The sequence below is a fragment of the Heterodontus francisci genome, chromosome 41 (genome assembly GCF_036365525.1).
Source record: "Heterodontus francisci isolate sHetFra1 chromosome 41, sHetFra1.hap1, whole genome shotgun sequence".
Taxonomy (NCBI): domain Eukaryota; kingdom Metazoa; phylum Chordata; class Chondrichthyes; order Heterodontiformes; family Heterodontidae; genus Heterodontus; species Heterodontus francisci.
The window spans coordinates 36,990,119-37,014,096 of NC_090411.1; the positions used below are offsets into that span (position 1 = coordinate 36,990,119).

The window sequence follows — 23,978 nt, forward strand, 5'->3', positions numbered from 1 at the left end:
TCCCTTTCAGAATGCAGAGTGAGACCCCTGTGTATCCCCCCTCCCTTTCAGAATGCAGAGACCCCTGTGTATCCCCCCTCCCTTTCAGAATGCAGAGTGAGACCCCTGCGTATCCCCCCTCCCTTTCAGAATGCAGAGTGAGACCCCTGTGTATCCCCCCCTTTCAGAATGCAGAGTTGGACCCCTGTGTATCCCCCCCTTTCAGAATGCAGAGTTAGACCCCTGTGTATCCTCCCTCCCTTTCAGAATGCAGAGTTAGACCCCTGTGTATCCCCCCACCTTTCAGAATGCAGAGTTAGACCCCTGTGTATCCTCCCTCCCTTTCAGAATGCAGAGTTAGACCCCTGTGTATCCCCCCTCCCTTTCAGAATGCAGAGTTAGACCCCTGTGTATCCCCCCCTTTCAGAATGCAGAGTGAGACCCCTGTGCATCCCCCCTCCCTTTCAGAATGCAGAGTGAGACCCCTGCGTATCCCCCCTCCCTTTCAGAATGCAGAGTGAGACCCCTGTGTATCCCCCCCTTTCAGAATGCAGAGTTAGACCCCTGTGTATCCCCCCTCCCTTTCAGAATGCAGGGTTAGACCCCTGTGTATCCCCCCCCTTTCAGAATGCAGAGTTAGACCCCTGTGTATCCTCCCTCCCTTTCAGAATGCAGAGTGAGACCCCTGTGTATCCCCCCTCCCTTTCAGAATGCAGAGTGAGACCCCTGTGTATCCCCCCTCCCTTTCAGAATGCAGAGTGAGACCCCTGTGTATCCCCCCTCCCTTTCAGAATGCAGAGTGAGACCCCTGTGTATCCCCCCTTTCAGAATGCAGAGTTAGACCCCTGTGTATCCCCCCTCCCTTTCAGAATGCAGATTGAGACCCCTGTGTATCCCTCCTCCCTTTCAGAATGCAGAGTTAGACCCCTGTGTATCCCCCCCTTTCAGAATGCAGAGTTAGACCCCTGTGTATCCCCCCTCCCTTTCAGAATGCAGAGTGAGACCCCTGTGTATCCCCCCCTTTCAGAATGCAGAGTTAGACCCCTGTGTATCCCCCCTCCCTTTCAGAATGCAGAGTGAGACCCCTGTGTATCCCCCCTCCCTTTCAGAATGCAGAGTGAGACCCCTGTGTATCCCCCCTCCCTTTCAGAATGCAGAGTGAGACCCCTGTGTATCCCCCCTCCCTTTCAGAATGCAGAGTGAGACCCCTGTGTATCCCCCCACCCTTTCAGAATGCAGAGTGAGACCCCTGTGTATCCCCCCTCCCTTTCAGAATGCAGAGTTAGACCCCTGCGTATCCCCCCTCCCTTTCAGAATGCAGAGTGAGACCCCTGTGTATCCCCCCTCCCTTTCAGAATGCAGAGTGAGACCCCTGTGTATCCCCCCTCCCTTTCAGAATGCAGAGTGAGACCCCTGTGTATCCCCCCTCCCTTTCAGAATGCCGAGTGAGACCCCTGTGTATCCCCCCTCCCTTTCAGAATGTCGAGTGAGACCCCTGTGTATCCCCCCTCCCTTTCAGAATGCAGAGTGAGACCCCTGTGTATCCCCCTCCCTTTCAGAATGCAGAGTGAGACCCCTGTGTATCCCCCCTCCCTTTCAGAATACAGAGTTAGACCCCTGTGTATCCCCCCTCCCTTTCAGAATGCAGAGTGAGACCCCTGTGTCTCCCCCCTCCCTTTCAGAATGCAGAGTTAGACCCCTGTGTATCCCCCCTCCCTTTCAGAATGCAGAGTGAGACCCCTGTGTATCCCCCCTCCCTTTCAGAATGCAGAGTGAGACCCCTGTGTATCCCCCCTCCCTTTCAGAATGCAGACAGACCCCTGTGTATCCCCCCTCCCTTTCAGAATGCAGAGTGAGACCCCTGTGTATCCCTCCTCCCTTTCAGAATGCAGAGTGAGACCCCTGTGTATCCCCCCTCCCTTTCAGAATGCAGAATGAGACCCCTGTGTCTCCCCCCTCCCTTTCAGAATGCAGAGTGAGACCCCGGTGTATCCCCCCCTCCCTTTCAGAATGCAGAGTGAGACCCCTGTGTCTCCCCCCTCCCTTTCAGAATGCAGAGTGAGACCCCTGTGTATCCCCCCTCCCTTTCAGAATGCAGAGTGAGACCCCTGTGTATCCCCCCTCCCTTTCAGAATGCAGAGTGAGACCCCTGTGTATCCCCCCTCCCTTTCAGAATGCAGAGTTAGACCCCTGTGTCTCCCCCCTCCCTTTCAGAATGCAGAGTGAGACCCCTGTGTATCCCCCCTCCCTTTCAGAATGCAGAGTGAGACCCCTGTGTATCCCCCCTCCCTTTCAGAATGCAGATTGAGACCCCTGTGTATCCCCCCTCCCTTTCAGAATGCAGATTGAGACCCCTGTGTATCCCCCCTCCCTTTCAGAATGCAGAGTGAGACCCCTGTGTATCCCCCCTCCCTTTCAGAATGCAGAGTGAGACCCCTGTGTATCCCCCCTCCCTTTCAGAATGCAGAGTTAGACCCCTGCGTATCCCCCCTCCCTTTCAGAATGCAGAATGAGACCCCTGTGTCTCCCCCCTCCCTTTCAGAATGCAGAGTGAGACCCCGGTGTATCCCCCCTCCCTTTCAGAATGCAGAGTGAGACCCCTGTGTCTCCCCCCTCCCTTTCAGAATGCAGAGTGAGACCCCTGTGTATCCCCCCTCCCTTTCAGAATGCAGAGTGAGACCCCTGTGTATCCCCCCTCCCTTTCAGAATGCAGAGTGAGACCCCTGTGTATCCCCCCTCCCTTTCAGAATGCAGAGTTAGACCCCTGTGTCTCCCCCCTCCCTTTCAGAATGCAGAGTGAGACCCCTGTGTATCCCCCCTCCCTTTCAGAATGCAGAGTGAGACCCCTGTGTATCCCCCCTCCCTTTCAGAATGCAGAGTGAGACCCCTGTGTATCCCCCCTCCCTTTCAGAATGCAGATTGAGACCCCTGTGTATCCCCCCTCCCTTTCAGAATGCAGATTGAGACCCCTGTGTATCCCCCCTCCCTTTCAGAATGCAGAGTGAGACCCCTGTGTATCCCCCCTCCCTTTCAGAATGCAGAGACCCCTGTGTATCCCCCCTCCCTTTCAGAATGCAGAGTGAGACCCCTGCGTATCCCCCCTCCCTTTCAGAATGCAGAGTGAGACCCCTGTGTATCCCCCCCTTTCAGAATGCAGAGTTGGACCCCTGTGTATCCTCCCTCCCTTTCAGAATGCAGAGTTAGACCCCTGTGTATCCCCCCACCTTTCAGAATGCAGAGTTAGACCCCTGTGTATCCTCCCTCCCTTTCAGAATGCAGAGTTAGACCCCTGTGTATCCCCCCTCCCTTTCAGAATGCAGAGTTAGACCCCTGTGTATCCCCCCCTTTCAGAATGCAGAGTGAGACCCCTGTGTATCCCCCCTCCCTTTCAGAATGCAGAGTGAGACCCCTGCGTATCCCCCCTCCCTTTCAGAATGCAGAGTGAGACCCCTGTGTATCCCCCCCTTTCAGAATGCAGAGTTAGACCCCTGTGTATCCCCCCTCCCTTTCAGAATGCAGAGTTAGACCCCTGTGTATCCCCCCCCCTTTCAGAATGCAGAGTTAGACCCCTGTGTATCCTCCCTCCCTTTCAGAATGCAGAGTTAGACCCCTGTGTATCCCCCCCCCCTTTCAGAATGCAGAGTTAGACCCCTGTGTATCCTCCCTCCCTTTCAGAATGCAGAGTTAGACCCCTGTGTATCCGCCCCCCTTTCAGAATGCAGAGTTAGACCCCTGCGTATCCCCCCTCCCTTTCAGAATGCAGAGTGAGACCCCTGTGTATCCCCCCTCCCTTTCAGAATGCAGAGTGAGACCCCTGTGTATCCCCCCTCCCTTTCAGAATGCAGAGTGAGACCCCTGCGTATCCCCCCTCCCTTTCAGAATGCAGAGTGAGACCCCTGTGTATCCCCCCTCCCTTTCAGAATGCAGAGTGAGACCCCTGCGTATCCCCCCTCCCTTTCAGAATGCAGAGTTAGACCCCTGTGTATCCCCCCCTTTCAGAATGCAGAGTTAGACCCCTGTGTATCCCCCTCCCTTTCAGAATGCAGAGTTAGACCCCTGTGTATCCCCCCTCCCTTTCAGATCATGAATGAGAATGCACGTGGCGGCCGCGCCAACGAAAAATCCGGCAGAGTCAGTGGAGAGGCAGCGCGCTGCATATTCAGCATAAGTATGTAATCATTACCATATGTTGATTGTGGTTCCGCCGCTGCCGTGCGACTGGTGTGGGGGGTCGCATCAAGGTCCCGCCGCCGCCAGTAATATGCGGCGGGCCCCTCTCGGCGTCACGGGTCAAGGCGGCCTCTCCCCGCTGCATCAAGGGGCTGGTATAATTCAGCCCAACTACAATTAACTTCAAATTAGATGTTTCTACTGAATCAATTAAATCTGAAAAATAACTACTGAGTTGTATTAAATAGTGTTTTGTATTAAATAGTAGCTATGGAGATAATGAATATAGTGGATGCATTGGTGATAATCTTCCAAAATAAGACAGATTCTGGAGCGGTTCCTGCAGATTAGAAGGTCGCAAATGTCACCCCACTATTTAAGAAGGGAGGGAGAGAGAAACCAGGGAATTACAGACCTGTTAGCCTTACATCAGTCGTTGGGAAAATGCTAGAATCTGTTCTAAAGGATGTGATAAATGTACAATCTACCTGTGTTACACTCAATCCAGATGTGAAATGGCTCAGCAAACTACTCAGCTGTATCAAACTGCTACAAAGTCGCAGAAAAAAAATGAAACCAGATGGACCACCTTGCATCGACCCAGGCGCCGGAAATGACGGCAAACCCAGCCATGTCAACCCTGCAAAGTCCTCCTTACTAACATCTGGGGGCTTGTGCCAAAACTGGGAGAGCTGTCCCACAGACTAGTCAAGCAACAGCCTGATAGAGTCATACTCACTGAATTATACCTTGTAGTCAATGTCCCAGATACTATCATCACCATCCCTGGGTATGTCCTTTCCCATCAGCAGGACAGACCCACCAGAGGTGGTGGCACAGTGGTATACAGTCGCAAGGGAGTTGCCCTGGGAGTCGTCAACATTGACTCCGGACCCCATGAAGTCTCATGGCATCAGGTCCAACATGGGAAAGGAAACCTCCTGCTGATTACCACCTACCACCACCACCTCCCCCCCCCCCCCCCCCCACCCCGCACTTGGCTGATGAATCAGTGTTTCTCCAAGTTGAACACCAATTGGAAGCACTGAGGGTAGCAAGGGCACAAAATGTACAAAAATTCCCCCTGGGAATCGGGGGGAAACTCTCCGCTGGTTGGAGTCAAACCTAGCACAAAGGAAGCTGGTTGTGGTTGTTGGAGGTCAATCATCTCAGACCTAGGACATCACTGCAGGAGTACCTTAGGGCAGTGTCCTTGGCCCAACCATCTTCAGCTGCTTCATCAATGGCCTTCCCTCTATCATAAGGTCAGAAGTGGGGATGTTTGCTGATGATTGCACAATGGTCATTCGTGACTCCTCAGATACTGAAGCAGCTCATGTCCATATGCAGCAAGACCTGGCTTGGGCTGATAAGTGGCAAGGAACATTTGTGCCACACAAGTGCCATGCAATGACCATCTCAAACAAAAGAGAATCTAACCATCTCCCCTTGACGTTCAAGGGCATTACCATTGCTGAAACTCCCATTATCAACATCCTGGGGAGTCACCATTGACCAGAAACTCAACTGGACAAGCCACATAAATGCTCTGGCTACAAGAGCAGGTCAGAGGTTGGGCATTCTGTGGCAAGTAACTCACCTCTTGTCTTCCCAATGCCTGTGCACCATCTACAAGGCACAAATCAGGAGTGTGATGGAATACTCCCCACTTGCTTGGATGGATGCAGCTCCAACAACACTCACGAAACTTGACACCATCCAGAACAAAGCAACCGACTTGATTGGCACCCCATCTATAACCTTCAATATTGGTTCCCTCCAGCACTGACGCAGAGTGGCAGCTGTGTGTACCATCTGCAAGATGCACTGCAGCAACTCACCAAGTCTCCTTCGACAGCACTTTCCAAACCCACGATCACTATCGGCTGGAAGGACAAGGGCAGCAGATGCATGGGAACACCAACACATGCAAGTTCCCCTCCAAGTCACACATCATCCTGACTTGGAACTAAATCGCCGCTCCTTCACTGTCATTGGGTCAAAATCTTGGAACTCCCTTCCTAACAGCACTGTTGATATACCTACACCCCAAGGACTTTAGCGGTTCAAGAAGGCAGCTCACACAACCTTCTCAAGGGCAATTAGCGATGGACAATTAATGCAGGCCTAGCCAGCGACGCCCACAACCCAGAAACGAATAATAAATAAAAAGTAGTGTAATACCGTGGCACCGAGGCCCTAAATACAGATTAGTCATGATCTATTTATACTCACTGACACTTCCATTAATGCATGTAACATTTTGAAAAGTTGGCTACTTGCACATGTGGACAAATTTTGTGGCTTGGTTCTCACTGCAGAGCCTTGCTAGATGGCTGCACAGATAACACTACAGCATCAAATCTGTGATGTGTTCCCATCTTGCAAAGGCCCACGCTGGGAGCAGAACCTCACAGAATTTGTTCTATGTTTCATCTACCACATGGCCGCCGATTCCACCAGCCTCTTGAAGTTTATCACCATCCTCCTCACAGTTCACAATATATCCAAGTTTTGTGTCACCCGCATATTTTGAGATTATGCCCTATAAATTGAAGTCTCACTTATTAATATAAATCAAGAAAAGCAAAGGTCCTAGCAGCCCGGGAGCCCCACTATATACCTTTCTCCAGTCCAAAAACAACTGAAATAGTGCCATGGGATCTTTTACATCCACCAGAGGGAAGATGGGGCCTTGGTTTAATGTCTCGTCTAAAAGCCCTTTGAGTCAGTCTCTTGAACTATTGGGGAATTAATTTTTATTTTCTTTGAAGGGATGTGGGCACTGCTAGCAAGGCCAGTATTTGTTGCCCATCCCTAATTGACCTTGATAACTGAGTGGCTTGCTAGGCTATTTCAGAGGGTAGGTAAGAATCAACCACATTGCTGTAGGTCTGGAGTCATATGTAGGCCAGACCAGGTAAGGACAGCAGATTTCCTTCCCTACAGGACATAAGTGAACCAGATGGGTTTTAACAACAATCAAAGATAGTTTCATAGTACCATTACTGAGACTAGCTTTCAATTTTTTTTTAGTAATTTCTTGAATTGATTAATTAACTGAATTTAAATTTCACTAGCTGCCATGGTGGGATTGGAATCCATGTCCCTATGGAATTAGCCTGGGCCTCTGGATTACTAGTCCAGTGACATTACCACTACACCACCTCCTCTGTCTAAATATGTTGAGATAAGTAAGAGTGGGGTTGATGCTGCAAACCATTGCATGACAGACATGATAGTAACATTTTTGTATAGCTTTAACTTGCAGCCTTGAAGCACTGTGGGATTGATGTCATCATGTGCTAGGATGGTCATATTGTGCACATGCAGAATGATCTGGATGAACATCTTGGGGATACTATACTTAAGATGGCCAAGCCAAAAGCACAAAGGTGCATTTGCTGTGATGTTGTTCAAAAAGTGAACAGGATGTTAAGGTATACGGCTAGGCCAAGTACATTTAAAAGTAGACATCGATACTAAGCCTTGGTACAACTGTATCAACTGAGGCGATATGATTGTGGTTTTTTTGCACGATGAAGGTTATACTCTATTCAGGTGGACAGGTTATTCAAGCTAGGGAGGACCAGTACAAAATAAGAAAACATGAAGTTAGGTTAGACGACAGGAATCACTTTTATTTCCAGGGAGTTACTGACCTCTGAAGTACATTGTCAGAACAGGGAAGTTATGCTGAACCTTTGTAAAGCTCTGGTTAGGCCCCAACTGAAGTATTGCATCCAGTTCTGGTCACCACACTTTAGGAAGGATGTTCAGGTCTTTGAGAGGATGCAGAGGAGATATAAAAGAATGATTCTAGGGATGAATGATCTTAGTGACAAGGTTAGGTTGGAAAAACTGGGGTTGAAACAAAGGAGATTGAGGGGAGATTACATAGAGCTGTACAAGATTATGACAGACTTATATAAGTTAGACAAGGAAAAACTACTTGCATTAACTAATGGTACAAGGACTAAGAGACACAGGTTGAAGGTTTTGGGCAAGAGATATGGGGGAATATGAGGAAGAATTTTTTACGGAGTAGGTGGTAATGACCTGAAACTCGCTGTCCACAAGGGTGATTGAAGTGGAGTCAATCAATGACTTCAAAAGGAAGTAGGATGGGCACTTGAAGGAAATAGACTTACAGGGCTACAGGGGTCGAGTGAGATTGACTGAAAAGCTCCATGGAGAGCTAGCATGGACTCGATAGCCTCCTTCTGTGCCATAAATGACTAAGTGTGGAATAACTGTAGGCCTTCAAAAGGGAGCTGGATCAGATCCCGTGAATGGAAGACATTTAAAGTTAGAGAATGTATGTGGGGCTAGTTGTGACTCGTGGTATCAATTGCTGCAGCTTCCTGGATTTTGCTTAATTGTCTTGGGGATCAGAGAGAATTTGCCAGTTTTTTTTTCTAAATTGGATGAAGGTTTGTTTTTGATTTGTTGCCTGTCCTGCAGAATTGAGACACTTGGGGGTAGGTTGATGGTGCATTCAGACTCTACCATCTCTGGGGAGAGGGATATCTGGTTGGATCACTTGGTCTTTTCCTGTCCTTTTTTGTTGATATGTGAAACTTAATAGCTGACCATTTGTACCTGTATGAGTCTAATGTGATGAGCGTTTGAGACTCCTGTTCACACTGGATGGATCCCAACATTTTGTGTAACTGCACAATATAGAGCAAGCTACCTGCATGTAAAGGCCTGCTCAGGTCAGGAAAAAAAACCCCGACCAGAACCACATCGGACCCGAGCCCGACCCAGCCCATGTCCCTCCATTTTTTCCTGTGCTTGACCCGACCCGAGCACCGGAATGCTTACTTTACCTACCTTGTGATTCCAAATCTGCAGGAAGCTGCAGTGTGAGCGTGACAACATCATAGAGACTCAGAGCTTCCCTCCTTGACGTTGCGGACCCCCAGCTCAGGTAGGCTTTTCAACTTTTGACACTTACTAAACTCGACTTCCCAACAGAGCAATACTTACTGTGTGTGTCTGACCTGGTCACGGCCTGACCTGCCCCAACCCCGAAAGCCGGACCCGGAAGAGCAACCCGACCCGACACATGTCGTCGGGTCCTGTCGGATTCAGGTCGGGTAGCAGGCCTTTACCTGCATGTACAGGAAATCTCTGTTCTTGCCTCAGTTGTAATTGATGTGCTCAAATATCTTTATTTAGTACCCAAATAACTGAAAGCAGCCCAAGTGTCATTAAAAACTATTATACAACTGGGAAATATGGTGAGTTACATCTTCAGACTTAGGAGGTGATGGTCTTAAAAAGGATCTTACACCCAGAACTCCACAAATCATCATCCAGCTCAGGTATGTACTAAATGGAAAGCATGACATAATGTTCATAACAGAAGGACAATTGCTGATGTAACCTACTTTAATGTAATATATGAAGATCTAGGCACATTTCAAAGTACATGCTCAATTTTTGAATTTTTACACTAAATCTTTTACTATAGTTTTAAATCTCAATATTTGCTTTAAACATATTAGCTTGGAAATTACTGCTGTGATAATCATAACTGAACATTTAACAGGCTCATATCAAATTCCTTTGTCTGCTGTTTTAGAGGAGCCATCATCCCAATTAAAATAAATTGAAATTTGTGTTCAATCGTGGACAACAGAAAGTCTGTCAAACATTGTAAACGTACATTGCTGATTGTGATGTCAAAGCTTATTGTGTGGCATAAATGAAGATAATAAGCTGGCTAAGAAAGTTCTATAAAATCATTTATTAACAACCAGCAAATTGGGTTATATCCTGGTTGGATCTCTCCCAGTTGGTATTCAGACTGGAATAGATGTTGATCTGTCTGACTTTCTATGGATAAGCCAAGTAATTTGTTATTACAGGTTTCATAAGTCTTTGTGACACTTAAGTAGTGTGAACTTTTGCAGGATTTTTAATTGTTGCACGAAATCACTTACTCTATTTATAGAATCACTTACTGATGTTCCAATGGCTGATGTTATTGGAATGACTCTGCCAGGAGAGATCAGCGCAACAGGTCTCACTACATAAATACTGTACCTGTGATACATTACAATATAAAGCCACGTTCCCCAAATACAGAAACGTGTTTTACCAAAGTTCTTCCTCTTCAAGGCACAGGTTCCTATTGGATGCAACCCTCCACCATTATCTTGCCCAAGTGGTCATTTTTCATGTGAGTGCAGATAAGAAGTTAATAAATGGGTTGCAATGGGAGCATCAAAAGAAAACTGATTTAGTCTCTAATACAAAAGCAAAATACAGCAGATGCTAGAAATCTGAAATAAAAACAGAAAATGTTGGAAATACACAGCAGGTCAGGCAGCATCTGTGGAGAAGGAAACAGTTAATGGCCGGAATTTTACGCAAACGCAACGAGCCAGATGGTGGCGTAAAATGGAGCGGGAGGCTTTCCAGACCCGTTCCCGTCTCCGCCCAACTTTATGTAGGGCAGGGGATGAGGCAAAAAACATCCCGCCCACCCAGGTCAATCAAGGCCCTTAAGTGGCAAGCAGGCATCTTGGAGCCGGGAAAACCTGCCTATGAAAACCAGGCAGTTGCGATCGTCCGGGGGGTGGGCCCTTCTCATTGGGCACAGGGTGCCTGATAGAGGGCTGCCCCCCCACAACCCCAACCACCCAACATGCCCCCCTTCCCCCAAACTGACCACCCTTGCCTTGCCAGGGCCCGACCGATTACCCCAGCGACGCAACCAAAACCTATCTGTCTTGCTGGCTCCATGTTTGTGGCTGGGCTGCAGTCCCATCAGTGGCCACCGTTCCCGGGCCCATTGATTGGTCGGCAGCTCAATGAGGCAGGACTTCCTCCCTCAAGTGGGTGGAAGTTCCGCCTCGAAACAATTAAAGCCTGGGGACCCGTAAAATGCAGGCTGGATCCCCAGCTGAGGCGGAAGCCGGTCCGCCGCCGACTTTTCAGTCGGTGGCCAGCTCCCGTCTGCCTAACGTGAAATCCCGGCCAATGTTTCAAGTCTGTGATCTTTCATCAGAACAGTTTCTATTTTTATTTAAAACTGATTTAGTTTACATTCATCATGTGAATCACTGAATAGTAATCTGGGTTGGTTAGTTTTGTCCCCCCTAGCTCAGGAGCAATGACACCAATTGTATCCCTAATAGCACCCAGGCAGAGCTCAGCTAGCTCAGTACAAGATCATAGCTAGAGGCTTATTTTATATAGTTACACCTTTAAGATTTTAACAAAGGTCTTCAACTAATGTTTTAAACACTATATTTTACATTAAAACTGATTGAAAATAGACGATGTGCCCATGTATCTAACTAAACAATACAGTTTTTGCAAAGTGAACAACATATTTGCCTATCTATTCACTTGTCCAACTTCCAGGAAAATACTAGCAGTTTTCCACTGTATAATTTAGAAAAGCTACACTTTAGCTGCAATGGAAAACTGCAAAATTTAGGTGCAGCATTGAACCACACCTTAAAATGTTTTGTTCAGACAAAAAAAAGCATTCATTGAATTTATAAATTCATGTTTACAAAACTGAATGTAACAGAAATGGTTTTAAATTCAGTTTATATTCACTGAACAGAAACATTTATTTATTCAGTGTTCCAGTGAAGCTCAACGCAAGTTTGATGAACAGCACTTCATCTTCCGATTAGGCACTCTACAGCCTTCTAGACTCATATGAGTACCACAACTTCAGACCATTACTGCCATTTTATTTTTTTTTAAACCATGTGCCAGTCTTAACCTGTTTTTCATGTTTTTGCTTTCAGACAGCTGTTCATTATTCTTCCATCTGTCTCTGGACAGATGCTTTGTCTTTTACTACGACTATTACTGCTCTCTTTGCCTTTTATTCCATGGCATCTTTGTCACTTAATTTCTCCTGCCCTCCACCCTATCACAGACATTCCCTTCTGTTCTTCTCCACAACCGCACCACCCCACCCTCCCCCCCCAAACTTTCACTTGCTCAAAGTATGTTACATTTCTAACCGTTGCTAGTTCTGATGAATGGTCACAGACCTGAAACGTTAACTAAAAAAAGAACAAAAAGTGCTGGAAATACTCAGCAGGTCTGGCAGCATCTATGGAGAGAGAAGCAGAGTTAACGTTTCAAGTCAGTGACCCTTCATCAGAACTGAAATGTTAACTGTTTCTCGCTCCACAGATGCTGCCGGTGCTGAGTACTTCCAGCACTGTTTTTATTTCAGATTTCCAGCAACTGCAGTATGTTGCTTTTATTATATTAAAAGCATTTAATAGGTATGTACATAAGAAAAATTGACTTAAGTAAATTACAGTGAAATTGTTAACCATTTGTAAGCATTCTATTCCAGTAAATTGTTTGAATGGCAAGCACCTCAGTGTGAACAACTTGTGTGTATTATGTTAAAGTATGGTTCATAGGATATCAGTATTTGTAGATAACAGATTTAATGTACTTAACCACATTAAAAGTTTGGTGTATCCTGCAATTTCTGTGCTCAAGCAATATTTCAAGGATAAAGTCAGGTTTTGATTTTTAATTACATTGAAACAGCAATGATAATTGAACAGAAGGCTTTTTCTATGAGTTACTCACGATGTATTCTCCAATATTGTCCAATACTGTTTGCGCTAAAGTCAGAACCTCTTGTTCATGCCCTGCCTTGAATTGGTCATTTGGGACATAGGGCTGTGAGTGGTAGTTTGGATACTGGGTCTTCTTGCTGTCTACCCCATGTTCTTTGAGTTTGTTCACTATGCTCTCCAGGTCTAATAGTTTTGTGTTATATCTTGATACCTGGCTGGCAAGGAAAGTAATGCTATGGTCACTAATCCATTTTCCACTATTTATGTACACTGCAGCAATTAAAGCTTTTTCCACTGCTTGATGTATTTTAAAATAAAACCATTCAGTGGCAGTGCAGTCTAGACCAGTGCATCCCAGGTCATTGGACGCTGCTTTAAGATCACATTTTGCTTGTCTAAACCATCTTTGAGCCTCTTCTGGATTGGACTGACTTTTCTTTGGGAATGACCAGAATTCATTAGCAGACTGACTTTTTTTCTGCTGTGATTGGCTTGGCTTATGCCTTGATGCTTCACTATTCCATTGGTTAAAAAATGAAGAAAAATCTTCCTCTTTACTAGAAAAGGAGCTTTTGTAAGTTGATGAGCTGCTTCCATTCTCAGCTTGTATTATGTCGAGTTGCTTTACTTTCTCTTGAATAAAGTGACACAGCTTGGTTGTTACTTCAATGTTGTTTGGATTTTTGTCTGGATGCCACTTCAGATAAAGGCGACGTATCGCCTTCTGCCTCTCATCCTTCGGGAGATTCCTTATTTCTTTCAGGTATTCATGAATTTCTTTCTTAATGTTGTCAAATGATTCATATTTCTGGCTGGATGTTTGGCATTTGTCCTTTGGTATATCCAATACAACAAGATTCTGGCACACTTCCTCAGGCACTTTTTGTTGAGCGAACTTATAGAGATCAAGATGGTTGACTACAATAAACAAGTCTGGACCTATTTTTATTTTATATTTTTGCATCCTAATATCTTTGATAAACATGTCTGTGCTTAATCGTTCAATAAAAATGGCATACACATAGTCATTGGAAGAGGGGCCTTTATAACCCACATATTCACCAACTCTGAAATTATGCATAATATCCATTTCCAGTGTATGAATCAGTTCTTCAGGAATTGCTTCTCCAGGATTAGGCAAGTCTAGGGAAACCTGGATCTTTAAGTTACCAGTGTGGATGCCTTTGTCTTCCAATACTTTCTGGATGTCTTGTGGATTTTCACAGCTGAGCATCAACACCAGGATTAATAGTGAATCTTTGTTTAAGGCATTCTTCAAGAGTAAATTAATCTCCGTTGCCAAAGAATGTATTATAACAGTTCTCATGCTGAATGGTACATTATCTCTATGCTCCAGATAAACCACACCACTGCCCATGTTGCTCACTTTACTGTACACTTGTTTTTCAATGCTGGTATTACTCAGCTGTTTTGACCCCAAGCAAAGGATTGTTTCCAGCTTCTCACAGCAAATAATTTGCATTTTCGAAAAGACATTTTCACAGCCATGCTCAATGTCACTCACAGACAGCTCTCCACTGCACTGCCCCTTTAACAAGCTCACTAACCCACCTCTAAAACTAGAGGACACAAGGAGCTTGTGGAAATCATTTCTGAATGTGCAATTATCTCCATATGGACATATGCGTAGAACTGATTCATTGAGTATTTCCTCTGTTAACTGTGAAAGCATCTTGGGGCGAATTTCTTCAGGTAGAAATTGTAAAAGATTTATCTGCTTGTAAGGATCAGGACTTAAGTGACATTCACCCAGATCGAGAAGAAAATTAAACTTTCCTTTTAAAACACTGGCATCTCTTCTAGAACCTGTAGTAATTCTGTCATTAAAACATAACGTGTCTGATGCATACAGAATACCATCACTTGCTGGGAGATACAATGGTTTTAGTTTCTCAAGTACTCGTTCCTCTATCTTGGATTCCAGAAGTGTAAATAGATAATACAGGGTTCTTTTCACAGTTATCATTTGCATTTGATTTAAACTATTTACTTTGCTGGAATCTTCATAAAGAGACCTAAGTACCTGGGTGAGGTGGGAAGCTGATGGCTCCAGAGCAACATCCAACTTCTGGAAAAACTCACGGTATGGAGCTAGCAGTGGGGGAAGCCGATATAAATAAGGACAAAACTCAAGGTAATTTTGTAAAGAGAACACCACCTGGTTGATTTTTACCAGCTTGGAGTCTTCTTCTACAAGAACAATTGGAAGATCTGTCAGGGATTGGATATCAAATGAATGGTTTTGAAGAAAACCATAAGCAGTCTGAAGCACTTTTGACCTGGTTTTTAAGGCACTCTGATTTTTGCAGGAAGCTAAGCAAATTTTCCTAAGGTTTGCTATGACTACAGTTTCTGGAGGATTATAAATAGCACCAGCAGCTTTCAATTTACTTATGTTATTTCTTGACTGGCTGCATTTCGATGGTAGTATAGGCATGGAGGTCCAGACTAGTTCTTCATCTTCATCCCGTTGTTTCACCAATGAATCCTTCAAAGCAACAAAATTCCTCCCTTCTGCATAAGGAGAATGCAAGCTACGTAAATTCTCCCGAACTTTGTGTGGATAAACAAATTTAATATTTGCTACTTTTTCATAAATATTCTTCTGAAGGTTTTCCTCATCCATGTTGCACAGGTATGTGACTAAAGCATCACTTTTCTCAAATAATTCTTTCAAAGGAGCATGCAGTTTCACTTCTTCAGAAATTTGTGATGCAAAAGCAATAAAATCATCTGAAGATACAGAGCACTTCAATCCCAGATCCTTTAATAATTTGTTCAAATTGGAATCATCAAGGTAGCATCCCATAGTTTTAAAAAAATTCTCAGGAACAAAATTTTCTGTAGGAATCATAATTTTAAATAGGCGCCCACTGTTTTCATAGAAATAAGAAGCCTTTTGAAATATCCCATTCTTAGCTTTGATCAGTTTCACATTTTTGAGAGTAGACACAATTTGCTCTTTATTCATTTCATAGGCTGTGTTATAACAACAGATTATATTATACAACAGGCGTATGACATCCAGTTTTTGATCATTAAATATTTGTTCAATGTTAGGAAGGATGTAATCCATAAAGAACTGCACATCATCAATAACTTGAATCCCCAAATCTTCTGAGACCTCGGTATTTATCCTTGTTTTTTTCAAAAACATACATGAGCTGTCTAATTTATACAAATGTGGAAATGTGTCGCTGAATTGAGTATTTATAATGTAAATCACATTGTACATTTCGATACTTTCAAAAGACTCTTCCATTGTTTCAAAAAGTGGCAGTGTTTTCAGCTGTTCCTGATATTTAAGTTTATCATCACTTGTTTCCATTCCAGAATGAAGGAACCTTAAAATGGTCTCCACTTCCCATTCACTTAAATTATTCCAGTTTAATTTTGTCAGACGCAGATGTTGTAGAATGGAGGTTTTGTCATCAGTTTTCAGTGAATGAGGTCTAATAAAATTAAACATTACCTTCATGGAAAAGTAATCTGAAGCAATTTTAGCAAACCCAAGCTTTAGCAGAATTCGTGCGACACTAGTTTGGGTCATTTCACAGATAACACTACTTAATGATCCCAGAGGTGCAAGAAGATGCTGGTCATTATAACTTGGACATAATACAGGTAATATGGCAAGGTCTGAAAATAATAATTTAAGTTTATCAATTGTTTTCTCCTTATCATCATCACACCTCATCTGGCTCTCAAAATACTTCCACAATTTCTTCAGCCATTCTATGAACTGCTCATTTTCAGTCCAGTTCAACCATAGGTGTGGGTCAGTGGAGTTAATCTGAAACCTATACCCAAGTTTTATTCGGATGAATTGCTCAGCTCTTGAAATTGTGAAGTCTTCTAAAAAGCCAGCTGCAGTTAAGAGGTCTTTATATTTCTTGTTGATATCATAGTTTGCAAAGCACATCTGGGACTCTGGAAATAAATCATGAAATTTGGAAATATATTTGGGAGAAGCACGTTTAAATTTTCCCAAGATGTTATCTTGTGTGAGCAATAGAGGTAAACTATTTATACTATTATAATTTCCTTCTTTGACATCAGAGAGACAGTAATCCAAAAGAGCCAGGCATCTGGTCCCATCTTTAATCAGGGATTCACTGAGTAGTAAAGGATAGTCATTCTTTGTTAGACCTGGGTTGTTCAGTGGATGAATCTGAAGAAACTTTCTGACACTGCCTGGGTTTAAAACAAAGACATCCATACAAGCTCTTTCTAAACCTTTCAAAATTTTGGTCATATAGTCAGACTGTAGTACTAAATTTATACCAACGTCTTCTAAAATTTCAATCAGTTTTTCAGTTATGTGAACAGTTACAAAGTGAGGAACTTCAGCTCTTTTTTCTTTAGTCAAACAGGACCATGTAATAGTAATGATCTTTTTCTCATTATGAAATTGATTACTTTCATGTCTGACTATAGGGATCAGACAAAGACCCCTCTGATATATGCACTTATAAACTTTATTTATCATTAATTGCCATTCCTGAGGAACTTCTTCAGAAACATGAGGAAAGAACCAGAGGTAATGGGGTTCAACACTGTTTCTGCATAATTCCATACTGTTAAATTTTAGAGAACCCACTCTGCTGCCAGATAAATTTATCCGAATGTAATCAAGTAAATCTGCATATAAAGGTGCAATCAGGTATAATTTTAAAAAATTGTTCCATTTCATCTTTCTGCTTTGTCCATCCTGTTTCCAAAGGTCTCGCCTCGCAAAGTCAACAGCAAAGTTTCCATTGATGTGTACAGGGAGACCAGTCTCTATGGGCAATGGCAAGAAGCAAAAGGCTTTACCTTGAAAACTATTGCAGTTAATACAAGCTGCAACAGAACTCCGGGGCAAAAGCATTTGACCCAAGTTAGAACAAAAGTTCTGCACTGACTCAGTTACTTCTGCATCAGCAACACCCACCTTATTTGCCAAAATCCACTTGGTTGGATGTTTCATAGAAGACTGAATCTCCATTTCATATATTACTTGATACGATTCCATTTTGGATACTACAGTTGTGGAACTTGAACACTTTTGGATAAAATGTTTCAAATGTTCCTGTTGCCTGGTGCTTTCCTCAGACATTTCTACTTCTGCAGTAAATATTTCCTGCAATTCGCTTGTTTTTTTATCCATTTTATGAAAACTAATTTTCTTAATATTATTCAAAAACAAAAGGAGACTATCAGAATCTTCTTTCAACACCTCTAGCAATTCTAGAATTACATCCTTTGTGACTGCTTGCTTTGAGATATCTGATTTTTCTGCCATTTCTGCTGTTCTCAATGGCAACCTGAACATGGTACCCAGTTCAAGATTGAAGAAAGATGGGAGAAAGGTAGTATAAACATCCTCAAATGTGTTTTTAAACTTCTGGTTGACTATAAACATACCACCTGGAGAATGCGGCTTTGCTGTGGCAAGCACAGCCAAATGAGGGTCAAAGATACACAACATACTGTCACCTGACATAAAAGAGGGGCAGTCTGTCAGGTGGTACACTGAATTAAAACCAAGTCCATACTTTCCAGTTTTCTCTGGACTTTTGCGTTTGCCCCCTTCTCCAAGTTGTTGTATACCTTCAATATCTTTGTCTGTGAACTTCTTGTTATTGTAAACACATAGTGCAGGTCCTTGAAGTGTATTCCATTCCTCGCCAAAGGTCTTTGTGTTGCCATGTTTTCTGGGATCCCAAATAAAATGGATTTCTGAGGCTTCAGCATCATCGGCATTCTGAATCAACTCCTTTAGTATATCTTTCTTGGATGGATAAGCTTTGATGATATTTTTTAAACGTATTGTCAGTTTCTCCTGCTGGCCGAATTCCTGTGCCCATATGGACATATCTTTGACCTGTAGATTTTTCATGGCTCTGTGTTTTGTTGTCTGAACATGGAAGCGGACAGCTGTTTCTCTAGCTATCTGATTATGGCAAAGATTTACATCATCTCCTACAACAAGCCATGGTGTGTCATTGTATTGTAATGTTTGAGCAGAGTGAAGGATACAGTGCTGATTGGGCAGGAGAATACTCTGCAAGATGTCTTCCTGTTCTGACACTTCAGCGAATCCTGTTGTTACAATTCTAAGACACACAGCAAGATCGCTATCGGACAGCCTTGATCCATGATATTTTTCTGACATTCTTTTGAGGACAGAGGCATAATCTTCCAATCTAAAATGATCCTTAATCTCAAGAAACTTCCACAATTCCTCACATTCTATATATTCTTTGGGAAGTTCATAAAGGTATGGAACAGCATCAAATGAAACCTTACGAGCAACCAGTGTGAGAGGCATAAACTGTCCATGAACAAAAATAAAGGGAAATTCTTGAGCAGCATTGTAAATTTCCTTTTTTGATTCTGGATCTCCCTTTAACTGTTTAGTCAAGTAGATGTAACATTCTTTAGTTATTCTTTTCAGATCACTGGTTGCTAGATTATTACATGTATATGTACATTTCAGTTGTTCCAACACTGTCCCAATGGGTGGCTGTCTGTTCAAACCTAGAAAAAAAATGGTTTCTGTAGACAGTTTAGTCCCTTTCAACAGTTCTTTGTCTAAAACCATTTCTGTCATATTCACTAGTGCTTGGCATTTGCAACTGTATAAATCTTTTGCTTTCATCAAAACAATAGTATCTACAGGACCATTTTTATCCTGACTATGTGGAAGAAAAGCAGGAAGAAATGGGATATTCTGTAAGTTTTGCTGGTCATCATTATTGAGTTCATTTAGGTCTTTAAGCAAATCCAAGATATGACGAACTCTTTGATATGCTTTGTTCCTATCAAGGTCCCATATTTGTTTAATTGTCTCTGCTCTTTCAAGTAACTGAGGGAAAGCAATTCTGTCTTTTACCATCCCCAGCATTTCTAGCCTTAACAATCTCTCTGGATGAAGAAAATCCTCAGAAGTTCCTACGAGGAACCGCCCATCATCTTCATCATAAAGACAAGCTATCTTGCCTTCTGGATGTACAAGATTCTTGATATACTGGAGATCTTCCTTCCCACTAGCTGTCATGCATGGTGTTATCCTCAACATTTCATCAATAGATGAATCCCTCATATCAATTGCATGAATGATAAAATCATTCCTAGTCTTAGGATTTATAACATCTAAGTTCTGAAATACAATTTCCTTGTAAAATAATTCCCAATTATATGTGTTTTGCTCAATGGAATGCTCACATCCACTGGCAATGAATCCTTGCTTAACCCATTCTGGCAAGTGAACTGAAATTAAGGGCTTTGAAAGAAATTTAGAAAATTCAGTAACAGCAGACTGTCCAACTCTTTTGTTTTTAAGAATTGATGAATCCAAAAAACGAGCCTGGTTTATTGGGCACCAATCTTTTCCATTGCTGAATGCTTTGAGTGTAACACCATTGATTCCATATGCAACTGCTCTATAGAAATTTTCCATTATTACTCTAAACTGATTATCTACATTATTCACATTAGGCCAAAACGTGTAATAGTCATAATTTTCAAATTCTCCCTTCTGCGACATTTGCTGCATAAGTGAAATAGATGTGACGTAAGCTGCAGAAACTGCATCTTCCAATAGCGCTTGATTCCAATCTCCCTTTGGCCCAGAGCTCCAAAGATTTTTCCTGTTTGAGGTTACTGCAAAAGATCCATTAATATGAACAGGAAGACCACATTGAAGAGAAAGAGGCAGAAAACAGAACACTTGTCCTACATGGGCTTCAGTGTTTGGCATCCAATGTCCAGTTTCTTTCCTCTTTTTGAGGGGTATGGCCACACTTCCAAGAGGAGGGGCAAAATAAGCATTTGCTGTTTTACTACAAGCAATCTGCAAAGCTTTTGCCATCCCAAAACATGAATGAACCAACCAATATTTTATATGATTGGGATTATCTATAGTTTCTTCTGTAAACTGTATAATAGTTGAGATGCTCAAACTTCTAATTTTTCTAGAAAATTTATTTGTGCTTTCCAATATGTTTACAGCATTTTGTTGCATTTTTTTAATTGGGAAATTATCTGCCATCTCAATTATATTCAGTATTTGTCTTTCCATTTTGAATACAGAGATTATCTGGTTTTCATGAGCAGAATGTTCGCTGATAAATTTCAGTGAAACTTTTTTCACATTCTTTAGGAAAATGACAAGATCTTTTGATGTTTGCTTGAAACTATCCACTAAGGACATGATGTGTTTCTGGTTATAATACTTATTGGAAAGCCCTGATACTGCAGCCTCCTCTGGTGTCCTGAAGGGCAACTTAATGAGGGTCCCTTCATAATAGAAATTTTCTCCAGTGCCAATTTTAAAATTACATCCAAATATTCCATTGTAAGGGTTAAATTGTCCAGGAAATCTTTGAATTAACTGCCTATGCTCATAAAGATTAAGTTTTATTCCAGGGTTGGTTACAGAATGGATATGTTTCCTAAGATGAGTAACATTTGGATCAAAAATAAGCAAGTATTTTCCACTGAGTATTGATGGAACATCGGTTATGTGATAAACAGAATTAAATCCAAGACCAAATTTACCAATCTTATCAATTTGGTTTTCCTTGGAACCTGTCCCAATTCTTGTTATATTGTGAAAATCTTCATCAGTGAAACATTCATTGTTGTATGACCAAAGTGCCGGTCCATGACATGAGGCCATATCAGGATCAATAAGACTTTCAGGTGCATCTTTGTTTTGTCTCATGTCCACTAGGAAACTACAAACTGTTGAACCAGCATCTTCAGCATTTTGAAGCATCTCTTTGAAGAGATCGTGTTCTTGGTCATATTCTTTCAGAATGTTCTTAATTCTCAGTACAAGGGGTTCTGCTTGTCCATACTGCTCAATTCCAATTAATTCAGGATGCAGAACTTTGCTGCTTAAGGCAGGCACATTCAGCCATTCAACTATTGCAAGGCTTATTTCTTTATGAATAACAAAAATGTTTTCATTTTTGTTAATATCTTCCAGTGTTCCTTTATCTAAATCACACAAAACTGCCTTGGAACACGGTTTCAAGCAGAATCCACCTTGGGTGCCTTTCCATACAGGGACTGGAAGGTCATTATTAAATGAAAAATTATTTCTGCGCATCCAATCAAGTATGGAAATGATGGTCTTTAATTCACTTGGGCTACCATAGCCAGAGTTCAGTTTAACTGTATTATCTTTTATACGATAAAGAATTTGAATAATTTCTTCATTGCTGTAGCCTGTTTTGACTCCACACTCAGTCAATAACTCTCCGTACTGTGATATTTCCTGTGGGACTCTTTTTACATAACAGCTGAGATCTAAATCTTCAGGATAAGAGAAAACAATATTTTGTGGGTGTGCAAACCCAGCCCCATTCCATACCCATGGCAGCTCTAGGGCCAGTAAGAGAGCCTTAAATTGACCAAGGTGTTTCTGCATATATTCATATATATTTTGCAAATCTGTAAGAAAGTTGCATTGTGAGTTACTACTGGTGGATACCTGGTCTATTATGGCCAGAAGATTTTCAACCACCTTCTTAGGTGGTGGTAGGTTGAGTAGTCCCAAGATTCTGCTTGCTTTCTCAGTAAACTTGTCAGTAAGTGGCATCACTAACCCAATAATGTTGGCATACTTTGAATCTCTTACATTTTCAGGTCTATTCAAATCAATATTTATTTTTTTGCATTCTGCTGATGCTTTTGGAAGACTGTTACAGGGCACCCAGTGCAAAGACAATAATTGTTCCACAGTTTGATAAGAACAAATGGCTAAAACAGAGGTTGTGTTGCATACTCTAATTAAAGCTTCGGCTTTTATACAAACATTGCTAACATCACTAGCTTGGCCGTGTTGTCGGTCTATCAATCGCGCCACCTTTAAAAGGTCATCAGGTGAAATACTGTCTTCTTTTGATTTTAGCCCAAGTTTCTGCAGCGTCAACAAAATTTTCTCATCCTTACAATAAAGTGGAGGGGGGAAGGAGTGCTGATACTCCGGCTGAAAGAGATGCTGAAAGGTCACGTTGTTTGGATCAAATAAGGTAGAAGCCTGCACAACTCTGTCCTTTGATGTCAAAAACCTAAGTGTTTTGCACTTGTTAAATAACTCTGGTTTTTGTTTAAAAAGTATTTCACTATTTTTTAGAATCCAGAACATCACCTTTTCGACTTGTTCAGGCTCATACTTTTGGGTCTCCACTCCCTTCAACATGAGCAATGCAACGTCCGCTGCTGTCAGTAATTTTCCCTTCATCAACATGAGTTTCCTGTCCTTCTCATCAACACACTTAAGTACAGTTTCTGGTAAAGGCACATCCTCTGGGATCTCAGGGTAAACTTCATTACTCAGGGCTCCATGTGTTCCAGCTGTGATAAGCCCTTTATTTGTAGGCCTCAGAGAAATCATTTGTTGAAAGATCGGTAACTTGAATAACATATTTATCTCATCAGTATCAAATATGGATGCTTCAGCAAGAAAACTTCTCAATGATCTTCTGTCTTCAACTGACATACAACTAATCTCTTTTACTACTTGATCACAACCCAAATTCAAAAACAATTTCAAAACATTATTTGGGTTTGGTAAAAACACATACTCAGCTAATTGCTGATGCTTTAGAAATTCATCACTGCTTTGAACTACACTGCCTCCAGCTCTTGTAATTATACTAGCAATTGTATCTGGTAACTTGTAACCATTTTGCATTTGAAATATGGTTGTTATATTCTTGGATAAATGTGCTAGCTGGAGGCTGTTCATGCAATCCTTTAGAGAACTGAGTGGTATGAGTGGCAACCCTTCAAATTTATCTAGAGTTTTACAATTCTTATTCAGAAAATCCCAAAATTCTGCAAGCCAGTGTACTGGAGGGTGCTGGGTATTTGTGATGTCCCATGTCACATGACCAAGCTTTTTCATCCAATTATCTGGTAGAGCTTTTCTAATGTGCTGTTTTATAGCATGCACATCCAAGCAGATGAGATTTGCAAATATTTCTGGAAGAACAAAACAGAACAGAAATTCCCTTGCAATGTTTCCAAAGTCATTCATTAAACTTAATGCTATCAATATTTATCATGCAAGGCAAACACAGCTAAGGATTTTGTAAGCTATCAAAAGTATTGTTACAGTAAGCAGTCAAATCTATCTACATTAGAAATATTTTATATTTTCAATGATATTATAGGAGTCTAGTATTCAGCTAGAGTATTGAGTCCAGTTCTGGGTGCCACACTTTAAGAAAG

The 23,978-nt window shown here is 42.4% G+C and overlaps 1 protein-coding gene and 1 long non-coding RNA gene across 17 annotated transcripts in view; one reads left to right on the top strand and one right to left on the bottom strand.

Moving 5' to 3' along the window:
- LOC137353506 (uncharacterized) overlaps window positions 1–23,978 on the top strand; it is a 691,250-nt gene that overhangs the window by 171,165 nt on the left and 496,107 nt on the right. The gene's annotated exons all lie outside the window — the stretch shown is intronic.
- sacs2 (sacsin molecular chaperone 2) overlaps window positions 12,665–23,978 on the bottom strand; it is a 171,903-nt gene continuing 160,589 nt past the window's right edge. For all 16 annotated transcript variants that reach the window (XM_068019872.1, XM_068019871.1, XM_068019863.1 and 13 more), the window contains one exon: window positions 12,665–23,729. In XM_068019872.1, the coding sequence (XP_067875973.1) occupies window positions 12,724–23,729 (11,006 nt within the window). In that variant the 3' untranslated portion in view covers window positions 12,665–12,723. The remainder of the gene's footprint in view (window positions 23,730–23,978) is intronic.